Source organism: Cyanistes caeruleus, chromosome 3 (assembly GCF_971803275.1).
Source record: "Cyanistes caeruleus chromosome 3, bCyaCae1.hap1.1, whole genome shotgun sequence".
Taxonomy (NCBI): Eukaryota; Metazoa; Chordata; class Aves; order Passeriformes; family Paridae; genus Cyanistes; species Cyanistes caeruleus.
Genome location: NC_141703.1, coordinates 62,233,860 through 62,248,578, shown reverse-complemented (window position 1 = coordinate 62,248,578; position 14,719 = coordinate 62,233,860). Strand labels below are relative to the sequence as shown.

Sequence of the window (14,719 nt, the reverse complement as noted above, 5' to 3'; positions counted from 1 at the left end):
ACAAATTCACCTGCTTTGGACACTATAAAAGAACTTTTGGTTTAAATAAGACATTTAAAAATATTTCCTGTATGTCATAGAAACTCTTCCTATAAAGACAATCTGCAACAGTGTTTTGAAATGTTTTTTAATAAGATAATGTGACAAAGCCTGTATAGACTTTGCTTTTAAAGTTTGAATTTTGTGCTTGTCTGTTTTATATGGTTACTATTTATACTTGCAATAGAATGTATGCCTAATCTGGGTATTAATTCCATAGGTTATTTGGGGATTAGGAACATATGGATGTGTGGCTCAAATGGGATTGTATTTCCTCATGGACTCTGTAGTGTGCCCATAGTAACAATGAAGCATGAGAAGAGTTGGTTCTTTGGGACCACTGGGTTTTCTTCTTTATGCTGTGTGTATTGAGCTTGTTTAGTTCTCTTATTTGATACCTCTTGTACAAAGCTTTTTTATAAATTGCAAATGTTGGAGAGTAATGGGATTGAAGTGGTTTGTGTGTGTATTTATGCTTTCACAACTAATTTTACAAATGTGTGTGTGGAGGAATTGTGATGTTTTGTTGTGGAAGGAGATGAAAGTTTGAGATTATTTTTTGCTTTTGTTCCCTTTTTTTTTCCCTTTTACCTCTTTTTTTATTGCACAATCTGGAATGTGGTCCAGAACAGTGCTGAGCTTCTAACCAGAACATATTCCCATCTGTAGTCAGTCACTGACTTCAATAGATCTTTGTATAGGACCCTCGGCAAAACCCATAAGAATTCACAGCCTAAGGCTTTGTAAGATCAGCAATTGAGCTGCTTGGTTTCTTTCATATATAAATTCAGTGATGTGGTATTTGCCTTTCTAACCATACAGAAGAAGAATGTTTTAAATTAAACAAACAATCCATTTTAATTAAAATTCTCAGTCTATCATTTAAATGTCATGAATACATTTGTGTTTATATTTGGGCCTGATCCTCTGCTCCTTATTTAACTCAGGCAACATTCTACACAAGTGAGATCTGACCCACAGATTCTTGAAGTCTGTCAGACTTAAGGGGTAGCTTAAACTGCTTCCTCTCAAGGTCCCCTAGGCTGACAAAGCAAAGAAACTGAAGGAGAGATGGCAGAGAAGCTGGGACTCCAATTTGCAATGCTTTAAACAAAGGGTGCTTTTGGTGTGCTGGCATCTACAGTTGGTTTTCTGTGCTGTGATGGAGCTGGTGAAGTCTGACAGAAACCCATATGTGAAATCTAGTGGAGCCTGCCAGATGTGCAGTGTCCAAATTACATTGGACTTGCTGGAGTGCAGGAGTGCAGGAGTGCTGACCTGTAGGTCGGAGCTTCCTGCAGGAAGCCTCCAGCTCCTGTGCAGGTGCTGAGTAGTTGCTTTTCGTGTTCTAATGGTGGCTTGCGAATCTTTGAACTTGCAAGAGCTATGAGACATTTTACTGCTCCACTGGGTGGCTGAAGCAAAATGTAGTGCCTGAAGCGTAACCTTTTCTTGTTCATAATGTCTTCGTGTGTTTTTATTGTGTTTTTGTATAAACCTTAAAAGCTGTTTTTGTTTGTTGTTTGATTTAAGGCAGTCCTCTTGTATCCTGAAGGAGGAAATCCAGGTGAAGGAAGACCATGCCTTTGTTTAGTAAATCACACAAAAATCCTGCTGAGATTGTGAAAGTTCTGAAAGAAAACATGGCCATATTGGAAAAACAAGAAAAAAAGACAGACAAGGTATGAGGTAATGCTGTAGAAGACAAATAAGGTTTTTATACTGGGAGAACAGCAGAATAAAGGGAATAATATTGTGTTTGGTTACTGCCCTGATTCTGCAAGTGCTTGCCTGTGGATGTAGCTCTATGTTTGAATGGTTCTGCTGAAATCAGGGGGCTTTTGCATAAATAAAGTACATAAAATCTGAGGGTCAGGCAGAAAATGCCGAGATCCAGGAGCCTCGGTCAAAACCAAGAGTGATCTCCCACTACTTCAAACAGTAATGGATCTAGCAAAACAGCTTGGAAGGCTGTGTGAAAACTATTGTACTGTTAATGGTTTTAGCAGGATAACAAATGAGGTTGCCAATTAATGTGTAGGTAACCACAGAGAAAAACTCTATCTCTAATGAACACTGTTTGCAGAAACCAGGAAAGCTGTATGTGTCCAGATGTGTATAAAAGAGATCTCTCTTCCTCCTTTCTAATGTTCTGGGTGCTAGTGCTTCCTAAAAGAGCTGAATTTTCTATTTATTGTGCTAGGCTTTTGCTAATATTACTGCTCTCTGCTAGTTCTATGACACAGAATCAAGTCACTTTTGCTGCTTTCCCAGTGACCACTTGATAAGGTACACCCCAACACACAAAATGACCCAGATAGGAATTTATGCTTGCATAAAACTTTTTTTTTCCCCCTACACTACTGCTGTAGTAGAAGTGTATGGTTTTAGTTAACAACAGACTAATTTTAAGTTAAAAGTGACTGTCACTGGAAGCAGAAATAGCTGATAAGGGACACTTTCCATGGAGCTGATGTTTGCATGCATGCATGTTGTGCCTCCCCCACCTTGTGCAGGAAGTTGTATGAAAACAAACCCAACCCAAATGGAGGTATGGCACCCTTTGCACCTTTAGTGAAATCCTCTTGAAACTTTTTGCTTCAAAGCAAGTAGCTCAGAGTGTTTTAATTATGTAAGTCACATAGATTTCTGGGCGGTCTCTGGTATTTGATGTTTCATTCTGAAATACCTTCAGTAACCTGAGAACTGAGAGAGTTTGACTCTGAACTAAGACATAAAATAAATAACTAAATAAATCAACAGAATTTGTTCTCCCCTGCTGAATTCATCCTTTGGAGCCTGATTAAAGAAGACATTCAAAGCAGAAGTTCCATGCTTGGGCTTCTTTTTGATTTGTTTTGCAGAGTGACTCTTCTGGGTTGTGGTTTTGAGAATTTTTGGTTTTGAGCTGATTTGTATATTTGGGTGTGAGTGACAAGGAGAAATTCAGACTTCTTAGAAAATTGAGTGTTCAATGTAAATTTTTCATAAAAGTCAGAACAGCTGGTGTGTGTTTTCCCCACAGAGGGAAAGATACAGAAAATTTCCCTGGAGTATTAGAATGGAAACAGCTTGTGAACTTAAAGGTGCTTATTTTACAGGAAAAGGCTGGTTTTCACTTAGTCTTTATGTACTTCATTGCAATAGGGTAGAGGCTGTTCCTGGGGTGAATGTGGGTGATCGGGGGAGAGGAGAGAGGGGGACAAGCAGCAGCAAGGCTGAAGGTGAGGAAAGCCTTTTTTTTGGGCTTGTTTAAGCTTACGTGGCCTGTTGACTCAGGGCTTTGTGCTGTGATGTCAAGGAAGCACATAGGGCCCTTTTCCTTGCAGAAGGAAAGGTTTGAGACTCCTTGGTAGTTCTGCCTTTCATCTAAAGTGTTCCACTGAGCTGTCCTGAAATAGATACCTGTTAAAGAAAATAGCTAAATTTATTCTCCTGAGTTTATGAAATTAAATCATAAGGACTATTTTTACTACTGAGATGATAATAAACTTTTTAAAATGTCAGGAAAAATAGCTCTTGCAAAACCAATCAGCCCAGTCACACCTGTTGCTATCCATTCAAGTTTGTGAACTTAGTAATACCATTTCTAAGTGTTGTTTGATGTTTGAATTGGAGAAGAAAAAACAATAGGAAACCTTTCAGTGGCCCACAGATTTTCAAAAGATGCTCAGTAATGTTAATGAGTAACATCTTTTCATGAGCATGATTAAAGAAATTTAACTGAAAACAAAAGCAAAGAGAAATGAAGCACAGTGCTGTACACTGTGCTCTTGAAGACCTAGCAAGGTTTTTAACTTTACTTCCAATTTGATTTCTGGAGAGAGAGGATATTTATTGAACTTTCATGCAAGGGCTTAGAGGTTTAGCTACTGCAAGAGCCAGAGACGCTCTGGATGTCTCAGAGCTAGGTTTGGACCCTGTGGCCCTGTGACCTGAGAAGTTTGCGACTCAGGGCTGTCCAGTTTTTCAGATTTCTAGCTCCTAGTCTGCTGTAAGAACTAGAAGACTACTGTTATGCCTCACCATAAAACCAAGGTTCCCAGGACTTCCAGGGTACAGCTCCAGAGCATCCCTGATTTTGCATGCAAAGTAGTTTCCAAATCTGTCTTGCTTCAGATGCTTAAACAAGATTTATCTGGTGACAATTAAGCTGTTACTGTAAGACAGCCAATATGGTATGTGTATTGAGACAGCTAAAAGCTGCTAATACAGCCAGAATTGTCAGAGAAGTGGGGCAAAGCCTGAATGAACTGCAGGGCTGGCAGAGAACCTCCTTTCCTTTCCCAGCTGAGAAATCGTGAGTTTGAGGTGAAGATGCTGTGGGCAGCCAGGAGGACACAAGGTCAGATAATAATAAAACTTTGCGTGACTTTCAGCAGGAACCATCTGTGTCTTGGAGGGGATATTTCTAAATAATGCAGAAAGGATCATTCCTGACAAGCTATGCAGTGCACAGGTAGAGGGAACTTTGCAGCAGGGCAGTTAAGACTTCTCAGGTAATGGGAAAAGGGTGGAGGATATAACTTGATAGACAGGATGCAGAGAAGCCAGTTGTAAATGTAAAGGAAATTATATGTCTTTTCTGAGGCATTTCCATATGCACACATAATATACAGAGATTTGCACTCTTTCTTCATTATGCTTTTTGTTACTCATGGAGCAGTACCCATTCAAGCTTTAACTAAACTCTATTGACTGCACTAGCATCTGTCTTCTTAGATAAGGATTGAATTTGACCCACTTTCTCCATGTGTCTAGTTTTTTTTTTAAACTATTAATGTATGTAGAGTTGCCATAGTGCTTTTTAATGCTTTTTAAATACTCCCAACTGAAAAATAGGCTAAGTTTGACACTTGGTTCTTACTTTTATGTGTGGGTTTTCTTGTTTGTTTGCCTGCATGGATATATGAGTGCTTAAAGCTTTGCCATTTTCTCATCTACATTTTGATGGTTGACAGACCATAGGTTGAGAAGTGCCGGCACATCTGGCTCCTTTTTCTCTGAAGCGCTCTTTCTAATACCTTCTTTTTACAAATTTTTAAGAATATTATCTATTTTAAAGAGGGGATGGTAGCACTGGCAAATTTTATGCTATATTTGGGAGTTTAAGTAGGGTAAGACAGAGCTGAAAAAGTGGACTAAAACCACCTTTATCAACAATCCTCCTCTCTTCCAACGTCTGAAATAAAATAAGGTGTTCTTGCAGCATATACAATTGCTGATATTGTGTTTGGGCTTTGATGTGGTGAAGAACAATTAATTAAGTTTTTTTACAGTATTGTATCAATGTCATTATAATTTAATCTCAATCATGTAGAAATAATCAGTCCTTGAATTTAATGACAATTGCCGACTCTGGAACTACCTAGAAAAGCACGAAAGTACTTACATGCATAGGAAAGGAAGCCTTCAGATCTTAGGCTCTCTTCCTTCTTTCTGGCACTAACTCCTACAGCATTTGGAGGATGCATGTAAATAGAGATGAAGAGAAGCCATGATACCAAGAGGTCATATCTGTTGAACCTAAGGAAGAGCAGACAGCATGTGACACTCCGGTTGCAGTGCTTCCTTTACTACTGATGCATCTCCGTGTCTTTTGTTGATGGAGATTGTAAAGGAGCATTGATAGAAAGGGTGCCTGACCAACCTCACAAGAAAAAGGTGTGTCATGCTGACTTCTCAAAGCCTTGTGTTCAGCTGCTGAGCCCAGTCAGCACAAAGCAGTGCGGGTGGCATCCAGTTTGTCACTGAAGGACGTCCTTGAACCCATCACCCTCTTGCAGCTAACCAAACACCTTTGGGTGCGGCAGCCTGACTCAGTGCCATCTGTGGTGCCTACAGGTTTGGTAACATTTTCTTAACCTGCCCTGCAGCAAAAGCCTTCCAAGTGTCACAGGCTTTTAATTTAGTGCAGCAAACGGATCTGAGGTTGGTTGAAACTTGGTTTAATCTTTGCATGTGGTCTAGATGGGCTGAAAGATTTGTAGTTTCTGGTACAGCTGATCCAAGACAAGAGTTTATTGTGGAAAACGAACCCAAATGCGTTAGAGCAGGTTCAGAGCGCTGGGCTGAGTGCTTTCCTGTCAGGCAGAACTGCAGGCTGCAGTGCCTTTAGTCAGTGTTCAGAAGCATAGTGAAGTGAGATGTAAAATAACCTGAAGTGTCACACTTCTGCCCCTTTCACTTAAATCTCTCTAACAAGACTGCTCATTCAGGTAGGTCACTGTAATCTGTCCTCTCTTTCATCTCCACATGCTGCAACAAATTTGGTGCTGTTCAGAAGGGTCAGAAGAGGAGCAATTTATTAGGGCTACAATTAAAAGACTTCAAGATATCTGGAACAAGTACTTCTATCAATAAATCCTGCTTTTTTACATAGCAACAAGGAAGCCTTTCCTGGCTGCAGTTCACCTTGCTGGCTGCTGCGTCAGTAAAGCTCTGGGGACTGGTGTGGGAGATGAGGTGCATGCAGAGGGCTCTGTGTGCATTTGCATGGAAGAACAGTTACGTGACTGCTGGGAACGTGAACACCATGGATGCGATTCTGCAGCTGCCAGAGCCAGTTGCAAAACTGCTTTCCATTTCATTGCTGCACACTGAAACTGAGGGAAGGAGATAAGAATGGTTTGGCACCCCTTCCCCCTAGCTCTGTGTGTCCTGGGGTTTTGTGGAGCGTTTCATGTTTCAGCTTCCCTGTTCTGCTAAGGCCTGTTACTGCTCTAGAGGTGGGAGCAACTCCAGATACTCTCAGGTTCTGGTGCCAAGGGTTTAAACCTGTCTCTTGTGCTTTTATGTTTTAAGGACCTTTAGAACCTTTAGTTCTGTCTTAAGTACAGGATTAACAGTGGTAAAAGAATTTATGTCCAGCTAGGGCACAGCTGTCTTCTCCATTTGATCACGCATCCTTTTGAAAGGCTTTTCCCTGTTGTGTTTCCTTGGCCAAATTGTCTTTGCCAGCTTACTTGAATACTAGTCCATAATGTTTTGCTAAATGACAGACATCATAGCTCCTGATCTAAAATATCCACAGTTTGGCCCTATAGGTCCATTTAACATGAAACTGCATCAAGAATAAGCCAGCTGAGGTGATCCTGATGTTACGTGGTTGTTGGATTCAGATTCTGCTAGTGGCTTTTCTTGGGAATCCTTACAGTTGCATGTTGAGAGAGCTGCATTGGCACTGTTTTATAGGAGAAAAAGTGGTTTGAATCACACAGTAAGAATATTTTTGAACCAGATAGGACTGAATCAAGGAGCTTTATGCTTTTAGTTGCAATATATAGCATGGAGTACTGGCAGATCACTGAATCACACATTGGAGTATTTAACATCGCACTGGGAGGCTTCTCTGTGTGTTACTTACTGCCTGCTGCTGTGCAAGAGGGAAACAGTTTATAGAGAGATTTTCCATCTGGAAATCTGCTAGGTACACAAACAGAAGCTGTATGCTCCTATTTGCCGTATTCTTATGGCACTCCACAGCCTATCCCACACGTGAAAATCAATCAGTCTTTCAGGCAAGACTTTTTAATATAGAATTTCAGGGAATCATTTCTCTGTAAGCTCCTTTCTTTGTGTTATGTTCCCATTAAGTCAACAGTGACAAAACTTTGATCTGTGAGGAAAATAAACTGAGACAACAATCTTCAACTTATAAAATTTCCAGCTCTGGTTGAAGCTGTTAGTAGATTTAGAAAGACACACAAATGCTGACAAAAAAACAGCTTTATGAGGAGGGGATGTTGAACATGTTTATAATTTAACACAGAGAAGTTATGCAGGTTTATCTATACTGTCTGTTTTCTATCTCCAAGGCTGTTGTAGATCATCTAGTCCAGTAGTGTTGGCAGAGGAATCCAAGGATTGTTAGAGTTCAACATTTACACAAAATCCTGTCTTTCAAGATGGACCCACAAAAACCTGTCATGGGTTGGTGGTTATTATATTATTGTGTGGATGCAGAGTCAGATCTTGTTCGAAAGAAACTTGTTGTAAAGACCAGAAACTTGGCCTAGGAGGTTGAGATCCTGACGTCTGTGTAGGGACAAGCAGTGCAAACACTAAAATCGTGTGTATGCTGGGAATCAGCTTGTATTTCATCCTCGTTTTTTTGTCTCTACCTGCAACTTTTGACAGTCCAAAGTTCAGCATATCCCACTTTTGACATTAGTATGTATGTGTATAAGCTGTTCTGTTTAGGATTATGTGTTTAGTTTTCTCCTTTCCTTCTTTTTTCCCTCTATTCACAACAGCCTCTCTAAATATAATGGCATAAATTCAGTCATTGTAGAAAGGACTTGTACCTAGAGGATAAAAGGAAAATCTGCAGGAAATAAGCTTGTACCTAATTGCAAGAGTGAGGCAAATGGCTGAAATTCTTTGATAGTTCATGAAACTGCTTTTTTTTTTTTTACATTGTAACTTCTGTAGGACTGGTGGTTGCAGGACTTTGCTATTGTTGCTCTTCCCACTGATGGAAAACAAAAAGTAGCATGGAAGTCATAATAGACTTAGGGATTTCTAGCAAATCCTTTTTATTTTTTTGTCACTGAAATTCTGTTTGTGACACCACTGGGGGGAGGATGTCTTGCTGAGGCTTTTTGTTGGTTTTTGCAATTTTTCCTAAAGAGGGTCAGGACTGGTCTGACTCCTTGTGCAGATATGTTTTTGTCATCTTGTATTTTCCATGTATTTGAGTGAATAAATGTGCTTTGTTGTTTGTTTTGGACAGATGTTGGGTCTTGGAATGTCTTTTTTTCTCTGAGTCTTAAGAAAGTTTCCATCCCAGAAACAGCGCTTATGTACTTAAGGTATTATTCTAAAATTGCTGTGAGATTAAGTGGTAATGTCAAAATGGAGGCTGTTAATTTAAGAATCTGTGTTTGGGATTATGGATTTCCTCCAGCTATATTATGAAGGATATCCCCTGAGGAGTGGTCCTTAGATATTTGACTGTGAATAACTTTTGGTGCTGAGTTGCATGTCAAAACACAGGCTGTGGAGAGGCTGTGAAGGGGGAGGAAGTGACACATGAAATGTAAATTGCATGTGGAAAAGCTGAGGAGGTGAGTGGATGGGATGGCAAGCGATTAGAGAAATGCAGCTGTGGTGGCCATTCCTGCCCACCAGAACCAGTGTTCAGTGTTTCATTTTCTCACACAGCACTTTTTTATCTCCTTTTTGAGAATTAAACCTAAAGCTGAGTCCTGAAGACCTTTCTTCTACATATCAGAAAAGACTGCTTATACTAGAACGCAAAGTTATTAATGTTTTTTTTAATTACAGAATACCAGAGATAGTCGCACCCAGCCCAGCAGAAAGGGTGGAAAGCAAAAAAATGTACAGGCTTTTCCTTTGAAATGAAAATATTTCCCTAGCTCTTATAAAGATTTAGAGCTTTAGTTTCTAAGATAGAGCCCCTGTTGTTAATCCCATCTGTACTCTGTGGGATATCTCAAGTGACACACCACTAACATTTGAGGTAAAAATAGGCTCTTTTGCTGAGTGATGGTAAGGAACATCAAGACTTCTGCTGTTAGAATTTATCACATAGTCATGCTCATTTACACGCTGCTCATGCTGACCGATCTCATCCAGCAGAAAACTGTGAGTAGGTACAAAGAGTTTGGAGGACAGCAGCTCTTTATGCTGTGCAGAACCAGTGCTTAAATCTTCCAGGTAGCAGCAGTGTAAAAGTGGCTTTTTACTGTGGTTGGTTTTGCTTTCTTTTGGGACTTCTCATTTTTTCTATAATTTTTATTCACTAATGTGAATAAAATCTGTGGTTGAAAATGTTGGGATATCAGCAGCGGGTGAGAGATGCCTCCTCAGACTACTGTGGAGTTATGTTATATAGATTGATGGGGTGGTATTTGAAAGCATGATGTTTTTCCTTTCAATATATGTAAGAGATATATAGAAATTATTGACTTGGCTTTGAACATCCATTAATTCCCAGTTAGCTTTTACAAATCACTCTTGGGTTTTCTGTGTTTGTCTTGATTTTTTTTTTCACCTGCTATGCTAACAAAAGGCTAACTTCAAGTTAAGGTGTTTCAGAGATGTAAAACACTGTCCTGTCTTCAGCATCCTGCCTGGCACTTTGCTGTCATTCTCAGCTTTGCTTTCAAACCTGTTCCTTACTTCCTTCTCACTCCCTGCCAAAGAATCCAATTGACCTTGCTGCAGGTCATGCGTGTATCAAATATAACCTGACCCAGAAGAATCCATTGCCTCCGTAGCCCCATGGCTGGAGCCAGTGGGATTTACAGCCCACACACACACATCAAAAAATGACTCCTTTCCTCCAGAGAGTCTTTATTTGTTCCAAGTGGAATGAAGCTGTGAGGAGAGTGTGAGCCAGAACTGCCATGCTGTAGCCAGCAGTCATTTTCCTTGGGAAGTGGGGTATTATCACTTACATCTGATTTAAACATGCTGCATGAATGCTAAGCTGATACCTGTTTACAGGCAGGTCTCTTTCCTTCCCCTGTTGTAATCTTACTGGTCAAGATACTTCGTAAATTAATTCCTGGTTCATCCTCTACATTAGGTACCTGAAACATTGCACAGGATTAGTATACTCTAGGTGGGAGCAAAAGAGGTGAAGTATCTATTTTACTTCACTTGGTGGCAGCTGTGGAGCTTTACTAAAGAAAGTTGTTTAATTTAAATTTCTCAACCTGAGACTGAAGTGCCTGCCTCAGTGAGCAAATCCCTTGTGGAAGATTTTGGCTCAAATCACACCCGATGAGGAGAAATAGGTGGTGGTAATGCAAAGCTGTCAAGCTTTGGCTGGGTTAAAGTTAATATTTTTCCTAATAGCTGGTAAAGTGCTGTGTTTGGAATTTAGGATAGGAATAAAGTTGATAACACTCTGATGTTTTAGTTGTTACTGAGCAGGGCTTACACTGAGTCAAGGCCTTTTCTGCTCTTCACCCCACCCCCCCAGTGAGTGGGCTGGAGGCACAAGAAGCTGTGAGGGGTCACAGCTGGGACAGCTGACCCCAGTGGGCCAAAGGGATATTCCACATCACATGGCATTATGCTCAGTATGTAATGCTGGGGGGAAAGCTGGCCCAGGGCTGCTGCTCAGGAACTGGCTGGACATTGGGTGCAATTGCATTGTGCATCACTTGTTGTTTATTATGTTGTTGTTATTATTGCTACTCTTTTTTCCTTCTTTTTCTATCCTATTAATCTATCTTTATCTCAGCCCAAAAAATTTACTTCCTCCCCCCAGTTCCTTCTTCCATCCTGTTGAGCAGGGAGCGAGCAAATGGCTGTATGGTGTTCAGCTGCGTGCTGGGTTAAGCAGTGCCTCAGGGCTGTGAGGGTTTATTTGGGTTCCCAGCTGGGGAGCTGGGACAGCCCATCAGGAAGCAGTGGATGGGAGCAGCCACCCCTCTGGTGAGAGTAACCATCTGGTTTGGGATCTTTATCTGGTACCTCTTGCCCCACATGTGCCATGGAACCGACTGGGGAGGACAGGGGGAGCAACAGTGAAATTGCTGCTGCTTCTGCAGGGCTGTGCCTGCCTCCAAACCTGTTAAAGGATCTTGCTGGCTCTGGTTGGTAGTTACTCTCTTGGCCCTATTTTATGCCCGTGGTCTGTGAGTGATGGTATGTCATGTCTAAATTGAATTTATCTCGTGTAAGGCCTGCAGGGTACTGTATGGATGCTCCAGCCTCCATGATTATCTAAAATTAGGATATCCTTTTACAATACATAATGATAATTGTAAGTACATTTAGTTACATTTGTTTTGAAATGCATGTCTTTTAAAAGAACTCTCTTTTCTTTTCCTGTTTCATTTTTTTTAAAACAAAACCCATTATCTGCTGGCAAAAAGGCATCGGAGGAGGTGTCAAAATCTCTGCAAGCAATGAAGGAAATTCTATGTGGGACCACAGACAAAGAGCCTCCCACAGAAATCGTGGCCCAGCTGGCACAAGAGCTCTACAACAGTGGCCTTCTAGTGACGCTTATTGCCAACCTGCAGCTGATAGATTTTGAGGTAGGTCATAAACTTCTTTTATCTCCCTGGTCTTGGTATTGTCAGTGACTAGAGCCATATTTTTCTAAAGTCTAAATAATTTCATTGCATTCAAAACTGTTTTCCACAGGCTGAAGAAAGTTGCTGCTCTAGATTGGTTGGCGTCCTGAAAGACATGCACATACACTGGCAGTAAATCTCGGGGTTTTTGTTTGGTTTTTTTTAATTAAAACAAAAACAATAAAGAAATATTCCCATGTGTATCCAATCAAGACAGGACATGGTACTGGGAATACTGTCTAGGACCAACCTTGTAAACTGCAGGGATGATCTTTGGGATAGTGCAGCTAGAGCTATCTGCTGTCTCTGAAGAGTGTCCAACTTAGAAAGGGTTCAGGGACATAGAATAAAAATAATTGGAAGCATGGAGAATTTCATGTGACAAAGACTGAAAGGATTAAAATGGTTTAGTTAAGAGAAAAGGAATTGAAAAACATGTTAAAAACATGTCACAATTTGGGTGTTCCCCACTTAATTGTTTGAATTAAAAGAAGAAAGGAATAAAACTTTTATTTCATGGTAGAAAAATTAATATGAATGTATATGTATATATTATTTAATTTTATATATTTATATATAAAATTATATATTCTGTGGAACTTCTTTCCAGCTTTGTTGTTAAAGCCAAAAACCTAGTAAACAACTGCTATGACAAGTAAACTTGCTTATAACTAAGGAGAAGAAGAGTTATAGCAGCAGAGATTGCAGTAATTCTGGATAAATATCAACATGTTAATTTACTGTTGACTGGTAGGGATGGGAATAAACTCTGTCACTCTCAGGTCATTGTCATTCTTGTGGTTTGCAGTCAGCTGGGATAGTGGCCCCCAGGGACTGCTGTTATGAGTTCCATGATTTCTGTAGCTCCTGGACACTGGTGATTCCTCACTAGTGTCTGACCATCAGTGGGAAATCCTCAGCTCCCAGGAGCCAAACCTCCGCCACTGAGGTCTGGAATAGGAGCAGTACCCAATGTACAGGCAGCTGCTGAAGAGAAAAATTGGTTCCTCAAAGAGATTGGATGCTCTCAGAGACACCTTTTCTGGGAGTCATGTGTAGAAGTTATTTTCTTCCCATTTTGTAAATGAATGAAAGAGAGGAAAATGGGTGATTTATGTTTTATTTTTCCCACTCTGTCCCCTACCACCAGTAAATCCAGGATCAGGGACAGATTTATTTATTTTGTATTAATTTTTGAAAATGTTTTTAGTGGAATTCTCTCACTCTTGCTTGGGTCTTAAGTTCAGGAGATTTTTTTTTTAATGCTTTGTCTTCTCTGTGACTCCTCTGGTTGCTGTTAAATGTCTAATTACAAAAATATTCAAGACCCAACAACTCAAGTCCTTAAAAAACCCTTTAAGAAAAATGGAGAAGAGGGAAGGAGCAGATACTGTTAGCACAGAAGGGACACTTTGCATTTTTTTAGTTACACGACAGCCTGTATTACTTCTGCCAGAAAAAAAATTCTGTATGAACATATTGTACATACAGTCCTTAAAAGCAAGCACTGGATGAAATACCTAATCTGTTGTTGAATTGCTGTTATTACAAACAATTCTCATAATTCTTATTGCAAAATATATTTTTTTTAGTTGCAAAAACTTTCCAATCATTTAGACAAGCTGCTATACATGTTCTTTGGACTAAACACTAGAAACCAAATGTCACTGAACAAGAGGACAGTAAGAGTATGTGCTGCTTTGTCTTCATGTCTTCCTACTGACTTTTCCAGTTTATCAACTTTTCTGTTTCCATTTTGTTATATTGGTGGCCCCAGCTGGTATTTAAGTTTCTTCTTTGAACAAACAATTTCATTACTCTATAACATGCAAAGTTAATTTTTTCATCCATATGTAATGGTAAAAAATAAATCATTAACTACTGAAAATCTGATTTCTGAAGGCGATAATGTTACTTTGCTATGTCCTGATTCCCTGTGTCCTCCTCACCAACCCTTCTGCCTACTTTGATCCCAATTTTTCACAGTTGAGCTTCCCTTTGTGTTTTCAAAGACTGTGTAGGGGAGACTTGTACACATCCATCACACATCTGTAGAAAACACAGGTTTATCACTTCTGCCTCTCAACAAACAAGATATAATTTCAGTGATGATGTTGTTATGAAACATTAAAGTCAGGTTTGGGCAGGAGCCCAGAATCAAGATCAGACTGGATTTTTAGAAATTTAAAATATGAAATTTATTTTTGAACTTTGAAGAGCTGAGGCAAACAGAAGAAGTCGACTAAAAATGTAGATGTTACTGTGTGTAAGCCTAAAGGTTTGCAAACCTTTAGCTTTACCAAAGCTCCTAATAAATAACTACAAGCCCAGAACTGATGATTTCATAATCTTTCCCTTACTTTGCCTTGAAACAGGGGCTAAATTATGGTATGGGTATTATACAAATTTTATTTATATAATGCATCCTTGACAGGTTTTTTTGTTCCTGTCTAGCCTCTTTCTCTTCATGCTGCCTTATCTTTTCCTTCAGTGGCCATATGTGTTTCATTATAAGGCAAAATTCAATTGCGGATCCAAGTAAGGAGTGTTTTGAAAGTACTCCCACAATTTTAATGTATGTCAGGTGGTGAGGGAAATCTGTCAGGGTTCCCTCCTATCTG

At 39.8% G+C, this 14,719-nt stretch overlaps 1 protein-coding gene across 12 annotated transcripts in view; it reads left to right on the top strand.

Annotated features, from left to right (window-relative positions):
* The window catches only part of CAB39L (calcium binding protein 39 like), a 61,159-nt gene that overhangs the window by 25,243 nt on the left and 21,197 nt on the right, over nucleotides 1-14,719 (top strand). For 10 of the 12 annotated variants that reach the window (XM_086881333.1, XM_086881330.1, XM_086881332.1 and 7 more), the window contains 2 exons: nucleotides 1,573-1,721; nucleotides 11,895-12,059. In XM_086881333.1, coding sequence (XP_086737459.1) covers nucleotides 1,620-1,721; nucleotides 11,895-12,059 — 267 coding nt within the window. In that variant the 5' untranslated portion in view covers nucleotides 1,573-1,619. The remainder of the gene's footprint in view (nucleotides 1-1,572; nucleotides 1,722-11,894; nucleotides 12,060-14,719) is intronic. The other 2 variants (XM_086881337.1, XM_086881336.1) reach the window with 1 other exon arrangement.